General features: G+C 40.3%; 1 protein-coding gene across 1 annotated transcript in view; it reads right to left on the minus strand.

Moving 5' to 3' along the window:
• Nucleotides 1–17821, minus strand: part of cep192 (centrosomal protein 192) — a 135680-nt gene that overhangs the window by 98275 nt on the left and 19584 nt on the right. The window contains exons 8-16 of the mRNA XM_078541058.1: nt 15678–15818; nt 13587–13734; nt 12554–12846; nt 12274–12384; nt 8277–8685; nt 5315–5464; nt 5153–5217; nt 2359–2574; nt 1973–2096 (exon numbers count right to left, since the gene is read on the minus strand). Of these exons, the coding sequence (XP_078397184.1) occupies nt 1973–2096; nt 2359–2574; nt 5153–5217; nt 5315–5464; nt 8277–8685; nt 12274–12384; nt 12554–12846; nt 13587–13734; nt 15678–15818 (1657 nt within the window). The remainder of the gene's footprint in view (nt 1–1972; nt 2097–2358; nt 2575–5152; nt 5218–5314; nt 5465–8276; nt 8686–12273; nt 12385–12553; nt 12847–13586; nt 13735–15677; nt 15819–17821) is intronic.

Genomic DNA, 17821 nt, shown 5'->3' on the forward strand with positions numbered 1-17821 from the left:
GGTCCCCAATATCATAGATGCCAGTTTTCAGCCAATTTGATTCACTCCACGTGATACCAAGAAACTGCTGAAGACACTAGGTACTACAAAGGCTATAGGCCCTGACAACATTCTGGCAATAGCACAGAAGACTTGTGCTCCAGAACTTGCTGTACCCCTAGTCAAGCTGTTCTAGTACAGCTACAACACTAGCATCTACCAAGCTACATGGAAAATTGCCCAGGTATGTCCTGAACAAAAAAGCAGGGCAAATCCAACCCGGCCAATTACCGCCCCATCAGTCTACTCTTGATCATGAGTAAAGTAATGGAAGGGGTCATCAACAATGCTATCAAGCAGCACTTACTTAGCAATAACCTGCTCACCGAGGCCCAGTTTGGGTTTCAGCAGGGCCACTCAGCTCCTGACCTCATTACAACCTTAGTTCAAACGTGGACAAAAGAGCTGAACTCCTGAGTGACTGCCCTTGCCATCAAGGCAGCATTTGACCGAGTGTGGCATCAAGGAGCCCTAGCAAAACTGGAGTCAATGAAAATCAAAGGGAAACTCTCGGCTGGTTGGAGTCATGCCTAGCACAAAGGAACATGGTTGTGGTTGTTGAAGGTCAGTCATCTCAGCTCCAGGACATCAGGGCAGGAGTTCCTCAGGACAGTGTCCTCGGCTCAACCATCTTCAGCTGCTTCATCAATGACCTTCCTTCCATCATAAGGTCAGAAGTGGGGATGTTCGCTGATGATTGCACAATGTTCAGCACCATTCGCGACTCCTCAGATACTGAAGCAGTCCACGTCCAAATGCAGCAAGATCTGGACAACATCCAGGCTTGGGCTGACAAATGGCAAGTAACATTCACGCAACACAAGTGTCAGGCAATGACCATCGCCAACAAGAGAATCCAACGATCGCACCTTGATGCTCAATGACATTAACATCACTGAATCCCCCACGATCAACATCCTGGGGTTTACCATTGACCAGAAACCAAACTGGACCAGCCATTTAAATACTGTGGCTATGACAGCAGGTCAGAGGCTAGGAATCGTGCGACAAATAACTCACCTCCTGACTCCCCAAAGCCTGTCCACCATCTACAAGGTACAAGTCAGGAGTGTGATGGAATACTCCCCACTTGACTGGATGAGTGCAGCTCCCACAACACTCAAGAAGCTTGACACCGTCCAGGACAAAGCAGTCCGCTTGATTGGCATCACATCCACAAACATTCACTCCCTCCACCACCGACACACAGTAGCAGCAGTGTGTACCATCTACAAGATGCACTGCAGGAATTCAGCAAGGCTCCTTCGACAGCATCTTCCAAACCCACGACCCATCTAGAAGGACAAGGGCAGCAGATGGTTGGGAATGCCACCATCTGGAAGTTCCCCTCCAAGTCACTCATCATCCTGGCTTGGAAATATATCGCTGTTCCTTCACTGCCGCTGGGTCTAAATCCTGGAACTCCCTTCCTAACAGCACTGTGGGTGTACCTACACCACATGGACTGCAGCAGTTCAAGAAGGCAGATCATCACCACTTTCTCAAGAGCAACTAGGGATGGGCAACAAATGCTGGCCCAGCCAGTGAAGCCCACATCCCGTGGATGAATAAAAATAAACAGTGGTGGCCATTTGGCCTGTGCCAACTTGACAAAAGAGCCGCTCCACTGCTCATTTCCCATGCCCCTGTAAATTTTTCCTTTTGAAATATATTTACAATTCATTTTTAAAAGTTGTTATTCAATCTTCTTCCACCTTTCAGGCAGTGCATTCCAGGTTATAAAATTAAAATGTCCTCATCTCCCCGCTGGCTCTTTTCCCAATCATCTTAAATAGTGTTCTTCAGTGACCCACCTGCCAGTCAAAACAATAGTTTCTCCTTATTTATTTTAATCACAAACTCAATTTTGGCACTTGCACATTTATTAAAGGATACTCAACTTGTGCAAACAAAAATATAGGTTTTATTTTACCTGAATAAAGTGCATCATCATTGCAAAGCTTGCTGGTTTCATTGTGGACTTGTGACAAATTAGGTTCAAATAAAGGAACAGGTGCTCGGTGTTCTGGTGACGTTATGGAATATCCAAATGAAGGCTAATAGATTTAGAAATAGTCTCAATTATTACCAACATAAATTAAGGAAAAATACATAGACAACAGTTTAGTTGTGCATTTCTAGTTTTAAACAATTTCTTTGGAGGGTCTCTTCTTAGTTACCCAAATAGTCTAAGGAGAATGGGTTAAGATTTTACTTAATGTGGAAATGTGAAACGGGAATTCAATTAGAGGCTGAGGCAGTTATTTTTAATACTTATTTAAAAAAAAATTATATACAACCTTGCAACCTTGAACTAACCCGTTTTATGCCATTGCTTTGTTCTCCAAGACATCCAAGAGCCTCTGATCTTTCACCAAAGAATTCTCCCAGAGTGAGGCGAAGATAACTCTGACTGCCTTGCATAAAGTCAGATCCTGCTTGAGATGCTCTCAACATCAAGCAGCTATTAGCTGGCAGCTGCCATGAATCACTTCCACATGCTCCATTTGTAACTGTCATGTCCATTTTATCCTCCTGTACAGAAGGTGAGAAGACACTTCAAAATTATGAACCTCGGTTCTCAATATGATAGTAGTTAACTGTACATATGGTCTCTATGTTTATGGATGCCAAACAGTAGGAATAATTGCTAGTTTCACAATTAATTCAATTAATTGAATCTTCTCTTTTTTGCGTAATTCCCCTTCACTTTGTTGGTAGACTAGTCAATACATTTGAAATTAAAATGCTCAGAAATTGTTAGGGAGATTGTGCTGAATAGATGGACATATAATACACCTTAGTAGCCGTAAAACATGGAAAAAATACATCCAGGTTCACATTTAAAGTAGTTGGAAAAAGTACTGTCATCTTGAATTCCATAATTTTTCACCTGCCCATTATGAACAAACTTGTTTCAATAGGAAAGAATGCACTTGGCTATCCAAACTTATTTTTAAATTACAATCTTCAATAAATTAGTTTAATTCATTTGTATGTCAAAAATACTTAAAGCAGTTGCTGTTATAGTCACAAGACCAAATTCAGTTGGTAAGAAAAAATGAAAACGTACCTGATTTATGTCTAGAATTAACCATCGCAAACAAACTGGTGATGGATCATAGATATATTACAAATCATAAAGGATCTTATTTTGCAATTTTTTTAATGAAATTTTGTCTGGCCTAAATGGTAATCATTTAAAGGTGCTATTGCTTGGCTGTTTACAACCAATCTAACAAAATTTGGCTCAAAGCTTTAAGAAAATCATGAAAGGCTAAAGACAAGATGAGAACCAGATGACTTCTTGTGTCATTGTTCACAAGTTGCTGCTACAGTAGGAATGGCTGCAAAATTGTATCTGATTCAACAATTAATTAGGAGCTAGAAAACTATAGGATAGTAAATGCTAAATTTTTATCCTCAAATTTTATGTCCAAGAAGGGAGGCAGTGGCATAGTGGTATTGTCACTGGACTAGTAATCCAGAGACCCAGGGTGAGACTCTGAGGATCCGGGTTTAATGCCCACCATGGCAGATGGTGAAATTTGAATTCAATAAAAATTTGGAATTAAAAATCTGATGATGACCATGAAACCATTGCCGATTGTTGTAAAAACCCATCTGGTTCACTAATATCCTTTAACGAAAGAAATCTACTGTCCTTACCTGGTCTGGCCTACATGTGACTCCAGACTCTCACACAGCAATGTGGTTGACTCTTAAATGCCCTTTGAACAAGAACAATTAGGGGTGGGCAAATGCCCATCCTAGCCAGTGACGCCCACATCCCATGAATGAATAAAAAAAAAATTAGCTTGATGTTGGCTTCTTCAGTTTTGCTATGGCACTTAAGTGGCTTAAAAAAGCATAACACTACTTGGAAGCTATGCCCCAGTTCAAATCAAATTATTGTTACAATTATTCATGGCCAATACTGGCCAATTACTTGGGAGATTAAAAAACCCCCAAGTTTAAATGCAAATCACATTTCCCAAATCACAGTTTACCTCATATGAGCATTTTGCAGAAGCCTCACTACAAAATTAGCCAGACACATCCATAGATGGTGATTTTCCGTGTTCTAATCATTAGTCTATACCACTTCTTGGCTATGTTTAGCCACTCATTTTGTAGGTGCAGGCATTCTGATTTGCCTTCCACCTCCAACATCTGGCAACTCCTGAAGTGATATCAAAGTGACAGAGATCTGAAAACTTTGCATTCCCCATGTGCACTACAAGAGAAAAATCAACTACTCTCAGTTTGCTGTACAAGGATGCGAGATTACAGAATCACCTGTTCAGCAACCGGCCATTCTTGGAATTTTAAAGAGGGAGAAGTATGATTCAATGCAAGCAAGGTTAGCAGCATTATAGCATGATACATGATTTCATCAGTTGGGGACCACTGCAGCATTAACTTGTTTTAAATTGCATTGAGCAGCTTTATAAGCTTAAATACCACTGCAGACAATATATAAACATATATTTTATATATAAACATATATAACTATACGTATAGAGTTAATATTCACTTGCTCCTTTACTATTTAATAGAGTTGAAGGCAGTGTCAAACAGCCAGGAAAATAAAGGAGAGCCCTGTAAAAGTATAGCACAGAAATATGAGCTAAAGGAGTGCAAATAAAAAACAATTAGGGTGTCCAGAATAACACCGTCATTATCGGATAGACTTTTGAGCAATGAGCTGCCAGATGATGAATGCTGGAGCCTTATGAGTTCACTAATCACTGTACAGGTGTAAATTTGTCTTGTGTTTCATAAAACTGTTGTAGAAAACTGCTGCAGAGTCCTTGGTTTCTCTCTAAGTTAGCGAAACTGTTTTATCTGTTGTTTTCATTTTTGCTTCAGTTTTAAGTTTTACATTAGGAATTTTCAACCCTATTAATCTGGTTCAGAAATAAATACTGTATTTTCTGTGAGCCTTCACTATGGTTCTTACTCTAGAAATTCCAGGCTCCCTATTTCAGTCTGTTTTCAGAGGTAAGCCCCAATTCCCGAGATCTTCAAAGGCATTCACATTTACCTCAATCTAGACAAGTTTTTCATTGAATTGCATTAGGAAGAACAACAAAATAATTCTCTCTCAAACCTGAAGAAATGGGTGTTTTTCCTCAAACTCCTCTTGATCTTCTTCAATCAATGCAGCAGCTTTGTCTGTAAAACACATTTAAAAGGTTTCAGTAAAGCATTAGTAAAAAAGTTTCCTCAAAGCTATTTCTTTAAAAATGTTATAGAAAAGCTAAAATCTTACTGCCAGTTACAAATTCTTCTTCTTGAATACTATTGGCTAGATCGGTTGGCAAATTGAACTGATCCTGTTCTTTATCCAATGAATAATAATAAGCCAGATCTGTCACCCAGTTTCCTTCTTCATTTTGGTAAACCACACTGGGTCTCTCCCCTGCAAAAGGAAGGCATTTTGGGTACACACTTAACAGGAGCCTTTTATGTCCAGTCTTCTCCATCTCCTTTGTTGAAGATATGAACTTTGTATGGTACAGTTCTATAGTATCAGCAATCCTCTATTACTACACTCATTCCACATTTGCAGTCTCCATGAATAAAGACCGTTTTTTTGACTCTCAAATATCAAAGTTGAGCCATATACCGCCCTCATCTGATACTAACATACATTTACATCCTGGATTCTGATCAAAAGCAGAAACCTGACTGATTTTCCCCCTTTAAATTTAGGTGCACAGAAGCCAGCTATATGACATATATTGGCCAATTCTTCAGATGTTGTCATTGAAGAGCAACATGCAGAAGAGAATGTGGCCATAGATGGATCTTTGAGGGACTCCAAGGGTAACAGTTTGTGGAACAGGAGAAACCATGAAACCAACTAAGGTTAGTCCCACCAAGGTCGACAACAGGGGTGGTGTTGGAGGAGGGTGCTGTGACAGATCACTTCCAAGATTGCAGAGGAGGAGGAATACTGTATATAGTCACAATCAAACAACGTCAGTTGTGATTTCGATTAGAACTGTTTATGCTGTTGAATGACCAGAAACTAGGATTTCAGAGATCCAAACCTGGAGTTGTGGGAAAGATAGGTGAAGATTTGGCTGGTGTCAAAATGTAAGAACTGAAGAAATGGGCTTTGGAGATGGGAAAGTAGTTTGAAAGGACTGCGGGGTAGGGGGATTTAAAATTTTTTTTTCAGAGAATGAGGTTGTTTTGAAATGGAGAGGAACAGTACCTGAGAGGGTATTAATTACAATGTCAGCTAGCATAGTGGCCTGGAAGGGAAGCCAAGTGGTTAACAGTTCAGCGGGAATAGGATACCGGGAGGAGGAGCTAGATTTCAGTGAGCTGGGAGGGGGCATGAGGAAACAAGAAAAGAATATGGGATCAGACCTAGGGTCAAGGGAAGCCTGAAAAGAAGTGTCACTTGGTGGCCAAAGGGATGTTTTAAACACCTTTGGTCAGCCCTCAATTTTCTAAACTCAATGGAATACAAACTAAGTTCATACAAGCCACCCTCATTTAACTCTTTAAACTGTACCCCTCTCCTAATATCTCTTTAGCAAGGTGCATTGACACAAAACTGAATGCAGTTCTCCAGGTGAAGTCTGACTGAAGTTCCTATGTTTTCTCACTTTCCCAGAGAAAAGGGGAGATGAGAGGGAAGGATTCCAGAGAAGAGAGAAGCCAAATATAGAAAATAGGAGTAGGCCATTCTGCCCTTCGAGCCTGCTCTGCCATTCATCATGATCACGGCTGATCATCCAACTCAACAGCCTGCTCCCGTTTTCTCCCCATATCCTTTGATCCCTTTCACCCCAAGAGCTATATCTAACTCCTTCTTGAAAACATACACTGTTTTGTCCTCAACTACTTTCTGTGGTAGTGAATTCCACAGGCTCACCACTCTCTGGGTGAAGGAATTTCTCATCATCTCAGTCCTAAATGGTTTACCCCGTATCCTCAGGCTGTGACCCCTGGTTCTGGGCTCCCCTACCATCGGGAACATCCTTCCTGCCTAGTCTTGTTAGAATTTTATAGGTTTCTATGAAATCCCCTCTCATGTTTCTGAACTCCAGCGAATATAATCCTAACCGACTCAATCTCACCTTATATGTCAAACCCACCATCCCAGGAATCTGTCTGGTAAACCTTTGCTGCACTCCCTCTATAGCAAGAACATCCTTCCTCAGATAAGGAGACCAAAATTGCATACAATATTCCAGGTGTGGTCTCACCAAGGCCCTGCATAATTGCAGCAAGACATCCCTGCTCCTGTACTCAAATCCTCTGGCTATGAAGGCCAACATACCATTTGCCTTCTTTACCGCCTCCTGCACCTGCATGCTTACCTTCAGCGACTGGTGTATGAGGACACCCAGGCCTCGTTGCACATTCCCCTCTCTCAATTTATAGCCATTCAGATAATAATCTGCCTTCCTGCTTTTGCTACCAAAGTGGATAACCTCACATTTATCCACATCATGCTGCATCTGCCATGCATTTGCCCACTCACTCAGCTTGTCCAAATCACACTGAAGCATCTTTGTATCCTCCTCCTCAGCTCACTCTCCCATCCAGCTTTGTGTCATCTGCAAATTTAGAGATATTACATTTAGTTCCCTCATCTAAATTATTTATATTGTGAATAGCTGGGGTCCCAGCACTGATCCCTGCAGTACCCCACTAGTCATTGCCTGCCGTTCGGAAAAAGACCCGTTTATTCCTACTCTTTGTTTCCTGTCTGTCAATCAGTCTTCTATCTGTCTCAATACACTACCCCCAAACCCATGCGCTTTAATCCCAACAAACAAGTGAATAGGCACAGGAGGTATATGTTATGTAGGCATAGCAGGGAAGAGAGAGAGAGATATCACTATGCATTTTGCACCTGCTTGATGTTATCAATTCAAAGTTATATCGTGGCTATGTGGATCAGTGTCCAACTTCTATAAGATTTTTGTTAATATGTTACTGATGACAGTTAGGCAATCAACATGATGATCATGTGCCCAGGAGTGCTGCATCCTCCGTGTTCTCAGCGGTTTTTGTTGAATAAAATCACTGCTTCTTTTTAAAGGATAAAAAAGCTGAAGTAGTAATATTAAAGCAATTGGATTCAATATTTTCATTGCGTAAATCCTTTGGAATCAGTTAAACAAGCCAGCTGCAAAACACCTAGCATCTTCAATCAATCTCACTCTACATGACTATGCAGACTAGAATTAGCAACTGTAAAAAGGTACCTTCTCCACTATCCCATTGGGAGCACCCAGTGCTCCATTCAGCTTTCTGCTGCTTACAAAACTGAGAGTTTTTTGAGGAATCCTGCCATGCCTCAATTGCAATTTCATCTGGATACACAGGTGATAAGTAGGCAGCAGCAAGAGGTGGGCCTGAATCAGCACATAAGGTCCAATCAGCATCATCAGAACTTCCCGTAGCTGCTGACTGGCCTAATGTAATGTCTCCACAAGGTCCACCTCCAAGACCCAAGTCGTCATTATCACAAGGTGAGCAGGTGATCTGAGAAAGATGAAAAGGTGAGTCTTGGACAGCAAAAAGTAACTGGTCATCTGTGGTAATATTGCCTCCCACAGTGCGAAAATATGCAGAATCCAGCTTCATTTCATTTACATTGATATTCATAGCATTCTGTGGAACCAAAACAGAAATAAATTTAGGCTACCAATGGCTCAGTTGCACAAATCTTTAAAGCTATAAGCACCATAAAAATCATCTCAAACAAAACAATGCTACTGCATGCACAATGCTTTTAACTAAAAGAGATAGATAATTAGAAACAAACCATATTTTTTTGAAGCCCACTGCACTACTGCTTCTCCTGGCTACATTGACTCCACCCCAGACTATTGTAATATGTGCCATCTCTCCAAGGATCCTTTGTGAAATTATTTTGCAGTCTTTATACAGTTCTGACTCAGAAATTTACAGCAAAAAAATTAATTATTCAGGGCTTAATAACAATCTTTAAAGGGAACGTGCTTTTCAGAGCTTGAGATCATGTCACAATAAAAAAGAAAAAGACTGACTCTACATCTGTCTACTCAACTGATATGCAGGTGCTAGTGCATTTAGCTTCATAGGAGGCATTGGTGAAATCTAAAATCAATTCTAAAAAGTAATAGTTTATTGGAATTTTAATGCTGCAAAGTAATACAACTGGTTTCCAACTTAAAACTAACCAGTCCCCTTGTTCTTTGTTTCCTTGCCTGTCCATTTCAATCAACCTCGCTCTCCATATCGATTCCCCATCAATGGTCATACCACGCACGAGACCACTTTCTCATCACCACATACCTGAGACCCTGATTACTCTCTTGAACTGCTTCCTCTTTGTCCTTCTCCCAGACATCCTCCCATCCAATCTATAACTCTTGCCAATTTCCACTGCTCAAACAAAAACTATGGCCCCATCAACATCTTATTCCTCTGCCTCAGGCATGAAGTTTCAGATTCCAAAGTGAAGGGAAGTGGGTGTTCATGCAGGAATAAATAATGCAGGAGAGGAGTATGCTCAAATAGCTTTAAGTTAATTATCAAGAAACTGAAGTATGAGGGCTCAGAAGTTACATTTGGAGGACAATTCCTGGTCTTTGGTAGGATAATCAGCCAATGAATTGAATCATAGCAGATGATGTAGCTGGCTTATTGGGTGTGCTAAATGGCGTTAGCTTTATAAATAACAGAAAACAGAGTAAATCTGGTTATTTCATGAAAGATGGAGCGCTTCTAATTAGGAAGATGAAGATTTGCTAATAGTGAATGGAATCAAAACTAGACATAGAAGAAGAATGGTCAGATTGTAACTGTGGAAAAACAGATTTCCACAGTTAGAAGTTAGAGAATCAGAGAAGAAAACATGAAATAATACTGTAAACATAAAACTAAAGACCCAAGACAAAAGACAAAATCAAATTGGGAGCCTTTCTTTGAATGCTAAAGCATTAGGAATAAAATGCTGAGACCGGAAGCATGTGTATTACAATAAAAGTGCCATTTAAGAATTGTGGAACCATGAAGGTGGGAATAGATTCAATGTGCAGGCTGTTCAGCAAAAATAATGTGATGAGAGGTAGCTTTTGTTTTTGCAAATGTCATTGTGAGCAGTGCAACTTCCTGTTAAGATGATCAAATGCAATGCTACCATTCTCCTAATCACAGCATGGGCAAGCATCATTTACTATCAAAGTGGTTTCAGTGGGGATGGTCCCATTAGATTGGAAGTTGGCAAATGTTTCCCTCCTTTCTTAAAAAGCAGTGAGAGAGAAAAAACAGTGAATTACAGGCCAGCTAGCTTAACATCAGTTGTTGGAAACATGCTGGGATCTATTATTAAGGAAGTCTTAACACTGGACTTAGAAAAGCACAGTGTGATTAGAACAAGTCAACATGGTTTCATTGAAGGGAAATCCTGTTTAACAAGTTTCTCTGAGGATGTAACAGGCAAATAAAAGAGAACCAGTAGATGTAGTATACCTGGATTTCCAAATGGCATTCAACAAGGTGCCACACAGAGGTTAATAGGCAAGATAAGGGCTCATGGAGTTGGGGGTAGTATATTAGCATGGATAGAGGGTTAGTTAACAGATAGGAAGCAGAGAGCAGGCATAAACAGGGCTTTTTCCAAGTTGGCAGGCAGTGAACAGTGGAGTGCTGCAAGGATCAGTACTGGGGCCTCAGCTATTTACAATCTATATTAATGTCTTAGATGAAGAGACAGAGAGTAATGTATCTAAGTTTGCTGATGATACAAAGCTAAGTGGAAAAGTAAGCTGTGAGGAGGACACAGATGCTGCAAAGAGATATAGACAGGTTAAGTGAGTGGGCAACAAGATGGCAGATGGAGTATAATGTAGGGAAGTGTGAAGTTATTCACTTTGGTTGAAAGACTAGAAAAGCAGAAGATTTTTCAAAAGATGAGAAACTTGCAAGTGTTGATGTTCAAAGAGACTTGGGTATGTTCATTCAAGCAGCATGGAAAATTGGCATGCAAGTGCAGCAAGCAATTAGGAAGGCAAATGGCATGTTGGCCTTTATTGCAAAAGAAATGGAGTACAAGAATAAAGAAGTCTTGCTACATTTGTACAGGGTTTTGGCAAGACCACAACTGGAATACCATGTGCAGTTTTGATATCCACATTTAAGAAAGGATATACTTGCACTGGAGGTGGTACAGTGAAGGTTCACTAAATTGGTCCCTGGGGTGAAAGGGTTGTCCTATGGAGGATAGGCTGAATAAATTGGGCTTATGTTCTCCGGAGTTCGGAATAATGAGAAGCGACCTTATTGAAACATAAAAGATTTCAAAGGGGCTTGATAAGGTGGACGCTGAGAGATTGTTTCCACTGGTCGGGGAATCTAAAACAAGAAAGCACAGTCTCAGGATACGGGGCCGATCATTTTGGACCGAGATGAGGAGAAATTACTTCACTCAAAGGGTTGAGAATATTGGAAATTCCCTACTTAGAGGATTGCAGGTACTCTATTGCTGAATACATTTAAGGCTGGGATAGACAGATTTTTGGTCTCCGGGAATTCAGTGATATGAGGAATGGGCAGGAAAATGGAGTTGAAGCCCAAGGTCAGCCATGATCATGTTGAATGGCAGAGCAGGCTTAATGGGCCTTGTCGCCTACTCTCGCTCCTATTTCTTGTGTTCACCAGTTGGAGGTGTGGGGTCTGACCAGCATCTGGTTGCTCCTATGCCACCAAATGACTGCAGGGATAGGCAACAATCACAGCTTTGTGAGCTCAGATTCCAAAAACAAAAAAAGCAGAAGCACCAAGCCATGAATATAAGAATGCATGCTCGCAAACCCTAGCCTGCAGCTGTTGCTCCATGCTCAAGGGTTTCCTCATTACAATGGACTGCATAGGGAAGGATTTCTGCGGGGCAGCTTTTGATGTCCAAAACCCAACATGGAGCTTAGCAAATGCTTAATACAAGTCCTCACATGAGGGAACATCTTTATGAGAGATATAATGCTATGAGGCTCTCTCTCTCACTCCAGAATACCCACCAGGTTGGTGTGCCCAGGGCCCTCCCACCCTGCAACTATTTCCACTTTCTTGCATAATTCTCTCTCTCCATTTATATCTTAAGAGATTGGCCATAAGTCAATCCTTTTGAAGCCAGACTGATGTTACCTCCGGTAGGTACAAATTCCGAAGTGATTTAAACATTATAGAAATCATGGTCTTTGAAGGGACTTCACTTACTGAAGTTTCCTGATGATGAGTTGAACTTCTTCTGGAGGATAAATTAAGAGCTGTTCCAGGAACAGTAGTAATAACTTTTCCATTGCCTACTGGGCCTAAACGTCCCTCTGTCTAAAAGAGAAGATAGCTACAGCATTGGAAGCAGTATGTAAATAAATTACATCCTACAATTATGCAAATTTAATCATCACAGCAACTCAAATCTACAGATGCAGTATAGAGTTCATTAGGTTGAAAAATGACATGGAAAACTTTAAATGGGTTTCATTTACTTTCTTACCTCATTCTGACCAACAATAAATTCCTTATTCCCATTTAATGGAAGTGTACTTTGTGCTTGATCTTGGCCAGCAACATTCCTATCCACTATTCTGAAGCCTCGCAAATTATCATATGTTGCAGTATTAGAGGGAACAGTTGCTGTACTAATATTGTTATCTTCTTCTCCAGCTATATTTCTGTCCACTAGTTCACATCCCCACCGATCATCATGGGTTGTAGAATCAGAAGGAATAGCTGACACACCGACATTTCCATCTTCTTCAGTCCCACTGCTACCATCCCCTCCACCACCTGTAAGATTAAGGTTTTAACAATTGTGTTAACAGCGTAAAAGCACGACTGTCAGGGTCAATGCTACTTCTTCTAAAGTTGAAACAGATAAAATCATCCAGGCGCAATAAACCAAAGTTGATAGTGAAACCACAACATGGGACAGGTCAGTGAATGATGCCAGAGGTCAAAAGTATGGACCAAAAGAACTCTTGATACTGGCTCTCCATATGAGACTTTGAAGAGCACAATTATCGTGACATCTTGAACGTGCAAGAAAATGCTACTAATAAACACTTCCATCCCAATTTGATCCAGGAATAGAAACCTCCTATGCACAGCTGGAGCCCAAGGTTTCTAAAAATAACTCAGTCCAACAAAGCATGCCACCAAAGATCCAACTGGCAACACTGGGACCCTGCTTCAGGTTTTTAATAGGAATCTCAAAAAGTGTTAAGGAGCTCATCTGAAAAAAATAAAACTTCCTTTGCCTAGGCAGTCAGTCAAAAGGTTAGATGTTTATTACAAAAAAAACGCAGAAAATGTTTTGAACTCGGCAAAAAAAAAATTAATTGTACAAGAAACTAGTATAGAAAAAGTGTTAAAACAAGAATGGCGACCAGAGACCAGCTTTCAACAAAGGGATAAAGAGAGCAAAACGTTGTCAGAATAATGCTCCTGTAGCTTTAGCTAGGTATCGTCCTAATTGTATGAAAAAAGTGATCCAGTAGCAGTCTTACATCCAGTAATAATGTGCTTACCTACAACTGGTGAGTTTATGACCTGACCCTCTGCTGATCTTCTGAATTCAAATCCAACATCATTTAGTTCATCAAGTGGTCCGATGGACTCATCAGAGCTACCACCTTCCAATCCTGGCCTAAAGCTGGGATGATTGCTCTCTCCAAGCTGCATTGCAAGTTAAGATATTAAGTTAATTAGTATTCTGTGAAAAATATTTATGTTCAATCCCCATTTTATGCTAAGATAACTTGCCTCGGGATAGCAATGCCATGTAAGGACACCAGGCAAGTATGGGATTATGCTCACCCATAAACATCTTCCACAGTTAAATAATCCATCACTAATTATCATCCAGATTCACACAAACTAAGCAGGCTGGTAGCATTTGTTAAACTATGCCAACATGAATCACCACCTTTGAATCGGTGGGGAAATTCTCCCATGTTAAGAATACAAGAGATAGGAGCAGAAGCCCCTACGTCCTGTGAAGCCTGCTCTGCCATTCAACAGGAGCATGGCTGATCTTGGGCTTCAACTCCACTTTCCTATCTCTCCCCATATCCCTTGGTTCCCAAGAGCCCAAAAATGTGCCTTATTCCAGCCTTAAATATAGTCAACAATTAAGTATCCACTGGGGTAGAGAATTCCAGAGATTCACAACATTGAGTAAAGTAATTTCTCCTCAGCTCAATCCTAAATGATTGATCCCTTACCCCGAGACTGTGCTATGTTCTAGATTCCCTAGTCAGGGGAAACAATCTCTCAGTGTCTACTCTGTTAAGTCCCTTCAGGATCCTATGTATTTCAGTGACATCAACTCTCATTCTTCTAAACTCCAGAGAATATAAGACCCAATTTACTCAGCCTCTCATCCCAGAGACCAATCTTTCAAACATTCACCGTACTGCCTAAAATGCAAGTATATCCTTCCTTAAACACCAAGGCCAAAACTGCACACAGTAGTCCAGGTGCAGTCTCACCAAAGCCAATTGTAGCAAGATGTCCTTATTCTTGTACTCCAATCCCCTTGCAGTAACGCTGACTAAAATGCATCAATGAAGAGAAAATGCATTGTGGAAGATTAACCTAAATTACATGAAAATACACTTAATATAAACATTAGGGTTATGTAGGATACATAATCATTCCCATGTTCATTTGGTTCCTCAACAATTTTCTCTCCAAGGTGTGAAGCCATACATGTGCCCGACAGTTTAAGTGGCCATCATTGTTGCAAGCACACATACACACACGCACACCTCAACAGAAAACATCAGCAGGGTGTTGTTAAACAGCCAGGTCTCAGACTGTTGTCACTCAATGCCCACATATGACTAATTCCAGTAGGCAAATACAATTGGGAAACCTAGTCACTTTTCCACATGCTTAAACTCAGGGGGATGTGCCATCAGTTGTAGCACTTTACCGCTGTTGAGCTAACACAGCCTAGACTGGGAATCAAATCGGAGTCCTTTCAGAAATGTAATGCTTTGCTACTTACTGGTAAGCTTAATAAACCATTGGCAGCATTCACTTGTACAATGGAAATTTAAGATAACATTAAAACCAAAAGACAAGCAACTCACTGTGTTGAATTTAATTCTTAGGTTACAGGCAGACTTAAGGCAAAGACTGTACTATCTTTCCACTGAGATTTCCTATTTGAAGATAGTCTTCACTCAAATACCAGAACTGAGTTTTATACTCATCTGTCGTCTTTATTTCCCCTGCATTCCGGCTAATATACTTTTTCCCATATATAATCTATTCCTACTTCCTGGCCCTAACATTTTGGAATTAATAACTGCAACTCATTTAAAAAAGTTATCTGACCCCAAAAGTTTCAAAAACTCTAAAGTTATTAGGTTTTCAGAGTCACACCCATATAAAATCATAAAATTCAAAGGATGTTGACAAGTGTACTCACTGCTGATCTGCAGAAGTCAATGTAATAATGATTAATCCCTACCAATTCAATTTTTTAGTGACTTCAAACAGAAAGTAGCTTCAAAGGTGTGCACAAAAATTCAGAAAGTAGCTTCAAAGGTGTGCACCCTCCCCCTCCCCTCCCCTCCTCCCTCCTTAGAAGTATAATAGAACCTACATACCAATTGCCTTGTTGAACTGGACAACAGCAATTGTCCTTGCAAAGCACTCTGTTGCTGGACAGCCTCCAATTCATCTTCTGTATCCGCACCACTTGATGGTGCGGAATCCATTCCAGTGGCTGCTTGTCGAACAGGAGGCATCTGAAAGTTACCCAACATTGAAGAATTGTTTGCAAAGTGTCAAATAATTTTTTAACGAAAAAAGATTCATTAAGTGTCATAAGATTGTTCATTTTCATATGCAAATCATAGAATTGAAAGGCTTTAGAAAGACAGACAAGTTATGGAATAAGCAGATAACTGGAAGATAGCACGTAATGTGGCAAAGGATGAGGATAATATATTTTGGGAAGTAAATCAAGGGAGTATACACTCCATGGAAAATCTGGATGAACATAAGACGACCAAGGGGTCTAATACAGAAATCCTTGAAAGCTAGAAGCAGACAAACCCATCAAAGTAAAAATCTTTTTGGTTTTATGTAAAAGGATACAGAGTACAAGAGTAATTGAAGTAATTGAGGCAAATTTGTAAAAACATTGGCTACATCATAGAGTATTGTGCGCAGTTTTGGATATCTTGGAATAGAAAGGGCATTAAAGCTATGGAGAGCATTCATTGATCAAGATAATATCAGGCACACAAAACTTAGTTATGAAGACAGACCAAAGATATTGAGACTATTTTCACCACAGCAAAACAGACCGAGAGAAGATTTAATAGAAGCTTTTAAAATTATGGAAGTTCTGATAGAGTGAAGGAAAGACTATTATTCCCTCTGGTTGGGGAGAAAATGACAAAATTTTGCATTATCTTCACACAAATAAAAATCCTACTTTCCAGATGAAAAAACTGCAAATCAATTATACAAATATTCATGAGGAAAATTTATTATTTAACAGCTTTATAAAGTACCCTTAGAAGACATGGCGATGGTGTAATGGTATTGTTGCTGGACTAGTAATCCAGGGACCCAGGGTAATGTTCTGGGGATTTGGGTTCAAATCTTGCCACGGCAGATGGTGAAATTTGAATTCAACAAAAATCTGGAATTAAAAGCCTAATGACGATCATAAAACCACTGCCGATTGTCATAAAAGCCCATTCACTAATATCCTTTAGGGAAGGAAATCTGCTGTCCTTACCTGCTCTGGCCTAAATGTGACTCCAGGCCCACAGCAATGTTGACTCTGAAATGCCCTCTGAACTAGGGCAGCTAGAGATGGGTGATAAATGCTGACCTGGCCAGAGATGCCCACATCCCATGAACGAATAAAAACAATATATTTTTCAAAGTTAATCAAACTAGGATTTTAACTGTGCTCTGTACAGAGGTATACGCACTTGTAAAAGTATTTGTGGCATCAGTGGCACTAGGTAGCACTAGGTACAAGATGACACAATGGTGTTCGTCGATGACAAACCCCCCAAGAGGTTTAAATTTAATTGTACAAGATTTTACCAGTTAACTGAATTTCATCAGTAGGATTTTTAAACACTTTGCACTAAGGACACTCAAGAATACTTAAGAGAACAGAGTGCTAGGTGCACCCGCTGCAGTGAAAACAAAAATATTTAAATTGCACATGGGCTTTCTATTCAAGATGCTCTCAAGTTATTCCACTTGCCAATGTGATCACATGCTATTCTGGGACATATGTCTGTATATTTATCTTAGCTTTATCTACAGTTTTAGTTCAATAGTTAAAAGACTAATTTCAAAATTAGCTGTATGGGCAGGTAGGAGAATAAAACATTTTCTGAACGAGGACATTTTCTACCTCATCATTAACCAGTGGCTGCTAGGGACCTTTGTCTAATTTCCTGAAATTGGAATCCAATTCATGTTCACTAACCCCCTAAAACAGTAAAGATGGATAATTTTTTTTATTATTCATTCACAGATTGTGGGCTTCACTGGCTAGGCCAGCATTTATTGTCAATTCCTAATGGTCCTTGAAAAGGTGGTGGTGTTCCCAAGCTGCCCTTGTTCTTCTTGATGGTCATGGGTTTGGAAGGTGCTGTCTAAGGAGTCTTGGTGAATTCCTGCAGTACATCTTGTAGATGATACACACTGCTGCCACTGTGCGGTGATGGCAGAGGGAGTCCGTGTTTGTGGATGGGGTGCCAAGCACACGGGCTGC

The sequence above is a fragment of the Cetorhinus maximus genome, chromosome 4 (genome assembly GCF_964194155.1).
Source record: "Cetorhinus maximus chromosome 4, sCetMax3.hap1.1, whole genome shotgun sequence".
NCBI lineage: Eukaryota > Metazoa > Chordata > Chondrichthyes > Lamniformes > Cetorhinidae > Cetorhinus > Cetorhinus maximus.